The sequence below is a fragment of the Phoxinus phoxinus genome, assembly GCF_949152265.1.
Source record: "Phoxinus phoxinus genome assembly, chromosome: 16".
Lineage (NCBI taxonomy): Eukaryota > Metazoa > Chordata > Actinopteri > Cypriniformes > Leuciscidae > Phoxinus > Phoxinus phoxinus.
In genome coordinates, this window is record NC_136891.1 from 9,596,888 (window position 1) to 9,605,580 (window position 8,693).

General features: G+C 39.2%; 1 protein-coding gene across 1 annotated transcript; it reads left to right on the top strand.

Moving 5' to 3' along the window:
• The first annotated feature begins 539 nt into the window (after positions 1-539).
• Positions 540-6,379, top strand: LOC306983613 (uncharacterized protein). Its single transcript, XM_079584174.1, has 5 exons — positions 540-634; positions 3,596-3,725; positions 3,884-4,071; positions 4,603-5,301; positions 5,684-6,379. Exons 3-5 carry the CDS (start codon positions 3,888-3,890, stop codon positions 5,872-5,874), a joined length of 1,074 nt encoding a protein of 357 aa, XP_079440300.1. The 5' UTR covers positions 540-634; positions 3,596-3,725; positions 3,884-3,887; the 3' UTR covers positions 5,875-6,379.
• The last annotated feature ends 2,314 nt before the right edge of the window (positions 6,380-8,693 follow it).

Sequence of the window (8,693 nt, forward strand, 5' to 3'; positions counted from 1 at the left end):
ATAAAGTTAACTAAAAGTAGACTATACTTTCTCATTTTAGTTTAAAAATAGCACACTTGTATAAACTTTTGGGAATTCCCAAACTTTTTCATACTATCCACTTATATTCTTCCTCAGATCCAACAAAAATGTTTTAGTAAAACATGTCTTTTAGTAAAAAAAACTTTAATGCTTTAAATGTTTTATTGACCTTGTAATTTTTTGTTTTTAATTTAATGACCTGCTAAATTATTTGACTTGGTAAACTAACAAGGATAACAAAAACTTGAGTGTTAGATTTACTGATAAAGAGTGAAAATATTTGCTATATTATAGTAGCCGCTCTGATGGGTTCATTCAGTGAAGAACACAACGCGTTTCTTTGCATTGCACTTTCCATTGTTTTTCAACATAGGCTAGACGGAAATGTTAGACCGTTTTATTCAGTGTCCTCTCTTGAGATTCTTTGGATGATTTGTTAGACGAAAATCGGCAACTCCTAAATTGATTATTTTAAACGACAATCATCTAAAGAACCGACCAGTAGCCTATGAATATTTGATTGTTAAAATACATCTTGTCTTGTCTATGTAATTTCGTGGAGCTCAGAAACTAAAAAGCAGCGCAGGAAACACCGCTGTGATCTGCGACCCAGGTATATTATAAATAGCAAAATAAGCTAACGTGTTAACTGACAACAGATTTGGGTGAGAAATATAATTTAAATAGGTCACATGATCTGATTGTTGTCAGTCAGTTGCACGTGCAGCATCTAGCTAGCATTTATAATTTATTTACGGCTGAAATGTTTCATATAACAAGCAAAGTATTTATCATAATGTAGGCTACTTTAAATGACATTACAAGTAATGAGAAATATATCAGCTGTGCAGTTCATAAATAGGCTGTTAGTGGTGATGTTGTACAATGAGGACATTGTCGCCGCTGCCGGAAACAGAGTCATCATCAGTGTCTCATTGTGTAGTGAGCCAGCATCGTTTACTGTCCTTACCAGTGTCCGAATTCGTACATACGTTATACAGTTTCACGAGCTCGGGAGCTTGTGAATAAGTATTAGGCCTAGAGATTAGAGTGATATATATATATATATATATATTTTTAGCTTCGTCCCAATTCAGAGGCTGCATCCTTCGAAGACCAGATTCGAAGGCCGATTGTGTTACAGCGGTGTAACGAAGGCTGTCCCAATTCTAAAGGCTTCTTCAAATGCGGCCTCCAAATGCGTCCTTTGTTTCCTATGCAATGAAGGATAGAACAGATGGTTCGTAGCCTTGCCTACCCCAGAATTCATTGCGTAGATTTTTTTTTGCAGAATTGCAGAATTACACTATTAAACCTAGGCTAAGTATTGGGTTTCAGCTTATTCAAGTAATGACAAAAAATTAAAGCAGTTCAAGTGTTTACTTATATCTAACTAGGTGTCAATTATGTATAGCCTATACTCTTTATTTATATACAGAAATGGACCATGGTGAACATTAGACAGTTTGTGAACCCTGTTTTGTTTTCAGAGAGTTTAATATAACTTTCAAAAAAGTCCAGTACAAACGTTATTGCCACTCACCCACGGCAGCTGTCACAGTTGCTAGGCAACAAGAACAGTCCTCCGTAGGCTATAGGCCATCCCATTTAACAATGCCTCTTTCTGACCTTCACGGCCTTCGAAGGATGTAGCCTCTGAAGTCCTGCACACTTACTTTCTGTTTCGTGCTCGCGCTCTCAAGTGACCACCAAGACTGCAATTGTGGGTATTGGCACAAGCCCTAAGACTCATCAGTGATATTCTTATGCATTAGCTACAGTCTAGCACTAGATGTCAGCAATGTGATGTACAATTGATGTAAGGTTTGCTCTGTGATAGGTCAGCTGGCATGAGAATGTTTATTTTAGGCTCCTGGGGTGAAGGATCTAGTGTCAGAGTATCACTTCCCTCATCAAGGGAAATGACAAAGTGACTGATGCATGAAACCATTTCATTCCTTGGCCAATGCGCAACAAATGAAGTACCCATGAACGTGCACATTAGAAAGCTAATTGGTTTTAGTGTCATGCTAAATTGTCCTTTATTACAGGCAACATCTGTTAGCCTGGATCTGTGTGAAGCGCTTCTCACTTTCAAATGAGACTTTTCTTCTTTCCAAAGACAATTTCCTGTGAGTTTGGCAAATTCAAACGCATGATTTTTGTGACTGTATAAACAACTATTTGATCAAAGTCAAATATTGTTGTATCATGTGAAATTCAATCTGCGTCCGTTCAAAAATTCACTCAACTGTGTTTCATAGTGTTATTCCAAGCTGAGTACATTTATCAAAACTCGCCAGGGACTGATATAAAAGGATACCCATTGTTTCCTCTCATTCAGAGAAAGATGGGCATTTTTAATAGCGTCTGGGCATTGGGGGTGGACATAAATCTGAGAACGTACATGACCTCTAGTAATATGTGGTTTTGTCTTCAGCCAGAGTTCTTGTCTGCAGCCTGCTGCGGTTGACTGACTCCATTTGCAATTTATTACAGCACTGGAAATTACAGGAATTTGTCCAGTCTTGCTACTATTTGGCATCAGTGACAGAGCATGAGTGCGGAGCTTGTAGTTCGCTGAAAAATCTATTTGAGATGCAGTTTTATTTTGCAACAACACATCCATCTGATTGGGGGTGGAAAGGGATTCACTGATGTTGAAAGAAGTATGCGTGTATAGCTTTTTCACAAACAGTAAAAGCGAGCATGAAATGCACTTTGATTTTTCTAGCTGTTTGTGTTGCTTTGTTTGTTTACTTGATGCAGAAATTAATAATTGTTAAAGAACAGATGCAGCATTAACACATTCCTATTAATCAGAATCACGCAGGCGTTTTTGTTTAGTTTTTTTTATCAGCTCTGACTGCTCCTCTTTTTGGGTGGCTAGAGGTGGTGCGTCGCTTTTTCTCAGCTTGGTGCTGGAGAAAATTATAATTATGCTGCTCCAGATGGCTTGCATATTGTGTTGCTGTTGGCGGGCCTTGAAAGAGCTTTCGTCTTTATCGCGCAATAAAATCATCTCGGTGAGCAGACGCGTCAAACTTAAAGACACAGCTATAATAACATCTCTGGAGGTTTGTGCGTTTCCTGCGACCAGCCAGCCCTCCTCTTTCAAAGCGTTGGGGCCGTGAAAACGAGAGTGACACTGATGATGCTCGCGAGAAACTGAGAAACTGTGACTCGTTCTTACTGTTAATCCTGGCGGACAATGCCAAGAAAAGCCCAAGGGGAAAGCTGTATAAGGTCCTTGTCCTTATCAGCTCAGCAGGCTCTCCGAGGGCTGAGTGATTGTGGCGCCTCCACCGATCACTTGTGCTCATCGACCTGCCCTATTATCATGTGTGCTCACTGATATAACAGTGACATCAATCTGCCGTGAACCAGACCGTACCTGTGCCAAGTTAAACAATCAAAGCCATGCATAAGGTGCCCTGTGAATTCACACACCTACGCAAAAACGCATGCCCGCAGATTTTTCTCTAGGGACGCAGGAGTTCATTTGGCAGGGAAACCTGTCATGATCTGTGCATGTCATTTTTCTCACCAACGTGCTGTGCTGGGAGTTTTACAGAGCTCACACTTTGCTGGAGGGGCAAACATTTCGGCTCATTTCAGACTTCATCCGAGCTCAGACCCGGCTACTAGCTTTGCATGAAAAAGCAGCGTTGGATTTAGACGTCCATAAAGCATCTGGTCACAAGGTAAGTCTGCATTAGTAATTTGCATCTAACACAAACAGTATGTCCGTTTTGAGGCAATGTGTGGGGTTCTCTTTGCGGTAATACCCCTAATGCTCTTTTCAGTAGGATTATATTGTCCTCCGTGACATAATTAAATCACTGGCTCTGCGTGTTTTCAGGGATATGAAGCTGGTTGCAGGGATAGCCGTGCTATGGCTGTGGGTTGCAAAGGCCGTGGAAAACTGCCCCAGTGATTGTAAATGCAGCCAGAAATCCAGTACGGAAAAGACTGAAGTCAACTGTCAAAGGAGGGGACTTCAGAGCATCCCACCCAAACTCCCTCTGGACTCGTGGATCCTAAAAATGGGTGAGTAGGAGAGTGCATGGATCTTCATGTAACCTTAATTCACTGCTTACCTGTTCAAAAATATACTATATTTTCATCCAGAATACCACGTGTATCTACACTAAGATTCAAAGTTTTGGGATCAGTAAATTAAACAATTTTTTGATTAATACTTTTATTCAGCAAGGTTGCATTAAATTCTGGTCCCTAGATACAACGCAGGCTTTTTATTCAAAATATATGTAATTTTCTTTGCAGAATCATGGATAATGTAGTTTTTCACCAGGAACATGTTAAACATGCTTAAATAATGCAGGCTGATTGCTTCAACAAAAGCATACCATCATTTAACAACCTTGCAGTTCAGTTTTAATGGTCAATTATTGTTAAAAAAATCAATTCCCCTTTGGAGAAAATGATTGGGAGTTTTACTTCCGGGACCTGACTGTTGCACTCAAGTTCTTAACCCTAATTATGAACATAGTGATTTTTGCTTCAGCACCACCAATTAAACCCTCCTCTTTTGCTTCCTTTTGTTCATTTATTTTCAAGGTGAAAATTTTCTGCAGGACCTCCCAGAAAACATCCTGAACTCCGTCCCAAAAATCGAGAGCGTAAAATTGGAGCGAAACTCAATCAAATCAATACACCCTCAAGCATTTGCTGGTGCCCAGCGATTGATGCTTTTGAATCTGCAAGGAAACCGAATGTCGAAACTTCCAGTGAAGGGTTTCAAAGACCTCCTAAACCTACGCTTTCTCATGCTGGGCCAGAATCAGATAGCTAGCCTGAAACCTAACATGTTCATTGGCATGAGGAACCTCTCAGAGTTGGATCTGCCCCTGAACGCCCTCACTGCCCTCCCTCCAAATGCATTCAAGCCCCTGATAGCCCTCAAAGTTTTGGACCTTGCCTTGAACCGCATCCAAAGGATCTCGCCCAAAGCCTTTGTTGGACTTGAAGAGCTGCTTTTTCTCAACTTGGACAACAACAAGCTGAAGAATATTCAAGCTGGGACCTTCGGTCCCCTGATTGGTCTGGAGATGCTGGTACTGGACAACAATTTGCTCTCCACACTTACCGCGTCCACACTAGAAGGTCTTTCCAACCTGCAGGAGCTCTATATCAGGAAGAATGAAATTGAGAGCCTGCCACCTGACGTATTCCGTCACACACCTAAACTTACTCATGTGGGCTTAAGTGGGAATCGACTTCATGCCATTGATGGAAACATGCTAGCCAACATGCAAGGTAAGAATTAGGATTTTTAAAATCGACTGTTTGGTGGGTTACCTGAATGACCAGCTGACTGTCAGTTCTAAGGAAACACTATATTATTAGGCTGGTTTCAGGTTCCCAGACACTTGTTTCAACACAAAACTTGTTTCTTAGGCTGTGTTGCCATTAAACATGCTTCTGCGTTTATCTAGATGGAGCACAATGTAATAGAACAGAATATAGGTGTCTCAAGATGATTTTTACTGTCAACATAATTGCTAGTAGAAAAAAAGTATGTAACATGGTATGCTGACTCAAAAAGTTCTGTATTGTTTGGTCAAAAACATGAAAACATTGACTTTTTTATTCTTGTCTGTTAAGTGTAACACGTTATTCAAATCTCTGATTGATTCAGGGTTGAAGGAGGTGTATCTGCACGATAACCCATGGAAATGTGACTGCAGTATCAACTCGCTGGTACATTACGTAGCCCAGACGAGGGCCAATCATTCGCCTCTGCAGAGACTTCGGTGCATTAGCCCAGAAGAGTTTCGTGATAGACCCATTCACCAGCTGAAAGCTGAGGAACTTCCCTGCAGGGCCTAGAAAATCCTCACATCTGATGTCATATCACGTGCGACCTCCAAAAAGATGGAAGCGCAGCATAATAACAGCGTGATGTTTTCTGTAATTGAATAGTGATGCTTCACATAACTCCAACCACAATGACTTTGACAGGTTAATGATAGAGCTGCTGTTCTGCAGATAACCGTAACTTTCACTCACACCAGACCACCTGGAGAGGCTCTCGGCAGTACATCCTACAAAACTAAAGGAAGAACTGGGCATTTGGTATTCCATATAAGAAATGTCATTTTTTTGTAATATAATAATGCTATATTTTCACTTTCAACTTAATATTACAAATGATTCTCTTAAATGCATTATTTATCCAAAGTGTTTTTTTATTGTCCTTCAGCATCAACATATAATCCCTCTAAATAATGTTAGTATAACTGCTGTATTTTTTAATGCCATTAAATCCATGTTTACAATTATTTATCTATATGATGTATACAGTATGTACACAATAAACACATCTTGAATCTGCGAATGCATATGTGCAAATGCTTTTTTTGTTAGAAGCAGTGAAGCTTAAAGGAAATAAATAGAGGTTAGAAAATCCCCTCTTGCTCAGAGACCGACTGCAAACTTCCAGCACCACCTGAGACTGAATTCCTCATCGGATTGTTACAGCTGAATAAGCTTCCTTTGAAATCATCATTCTGTCTCTAAATTCCACCCAGGGCGCTGAAGCTGCAGTCCCACATTTCAGATGCTGGGAAGGTGTTACAAAGCAAGCTGCTTTAAAACTTCTGCTTCAGTACTGCCACAGTTTACTGATATTAAATCGAACTGGTGGAACAGCATTTCTCAAATGTATTCGTAGCACATGTAAAAAATTAAATAAAAAGACATTAAATATTAAATCGGATCATTGGACATTACAGGAGATTAGTCACACATTTAAACACGCAAACACACAAATATGTATGTGTATACACACACACACACACACACGCTACAGTGTTTTTGTTGTACATTTTGATTACTGATATGTCCTAAAATACTACAAAAACACTTCAGCATGCAATGTTTTCACACTCTGATGACTGTACATCTACTGTCTAACTTTCAAAACAAAATTACTGGTGCATTATGCTTTTGTGCATAACAGGATACTCCTTTAACACCTAATTTCCCCCAGCGTTGCCATGGTAACCGTTGCTTATAGTAGGGAGCTCCTGCGGATGCCTTACCCCTCACTGCATCACCCCCTCAACCAGCTGTTACAGACTCAGCGTCCTCTAACCAGCTCACTTTCACTAGCAGATTTACAATGACAAATTGCCATGATTCTGGCATCAAATAAACAGCTTTACAGCAGCTTACATTAATCACAGCTTGAGAAAACCCACTTTTCCACTGAATATATCTACATTAGCGGGAATGCCACTGAGATGGAGATAAACTGTGCTTGCTGTTGTAGTGCAGAGTATTGTAGTGATGTCATTGGTCAATTTACTTCACATTGAGGCCGTATTCGACTGAGATTATCGATTTAATAGTGATATAACCATCCTTATTCATCACATAACATGGATTTTATGTGATTTTTAACCCCAAAAAGACCCATTAACCCATTCTTCCTTTCTTTTAGGACTGTATGACTTAGCTTAATATGCAACCTAACATTTCATTCGCCCAATACACGGGTCTGTTCAAGCTTTACTAAACCCTGATGAATGGGCGGCAGTGTTCCTTGGTGTTTAACCTTTTTAATATTTGAATATGATTAAGAAACTAATTTCAGCCCTTAATTAGAAGCATGCTGTTTTAAAGGAACGGCCTTTTGATAATGAAACGCTACACTTGCTTGCTGCTTTTTCTAAATAGATTTAGACGAAAATGCCCATGAGGTTGCCAAAATGATCTGTAATCTTGAGGCTTATTTTCGAAGTGAAACATCCCCACAGCATGATGCTGCTATCACCATGTTTCACCGTAGGTACGGTATTAGGCCAGGTGTTGAGCCATTTTAGTCACAGTGCTTGGCATTCAGGCTGAAGAGTTTAACGTTTATTTCATCAGACCAGAGGATCTTTTTCGTCAGGATCTTAACTGCTAACTTAACTTTAACATTAACTTAAGACAGATTTCCATCTAACAGCTTAACTTAATGACTTAATGATTAATGAAACCATATGCAGAGATGGTTTTTCCCATTCCATTGGGTCCAGCAGGAGCTTTAGTAGCCTGTAGTGTCTAATTGAGTTGTAGGTCTCAGTATTGTCTTATTTAGTCACTTCCAAAATGATTTCATTTTCTTTCCATCTCTGTTCCATCAATGGTAGACATTTGTAGTTAAATTGAATTGACATAGAGAAGTGCATTTCAAAAATCTACTTCCAAACAAAAACAGAGCAGCTAAAGTAAAGAAGTGTAAGCATTTTCACTCCTTTCATTGCCCATGCCCACTTGTGAAATTTGTAGATACAGCAACATGTACATTATTTCTAATAGTATGGAAGGAATTTTGTTAAATGTTGTTTTACCTTGATTGTTTGATTTTTTTAAAAGGGATATTTCATCAAAAAATTAAAATTCTTTGCAAACCTGTATGACCTTCTATCTTTCTTTAAGAAGATATGAGAAATGTTGTTCTATTTTTTCTTTGGAATTCATTTGGCACCAAAACTGGTTATCAACATTCTTCAAAATATCTTCTTTTTTGTTCCATAGAAGAAAGTAAGTCATATATGTTTGGAATGAAATGATGACAGTTTTCTTTTTTGGGTGAACTATCCCTTTAAGACACAGTTCAGTATCTAATGAATCACTAATCAAATAAGATACTGTTAATG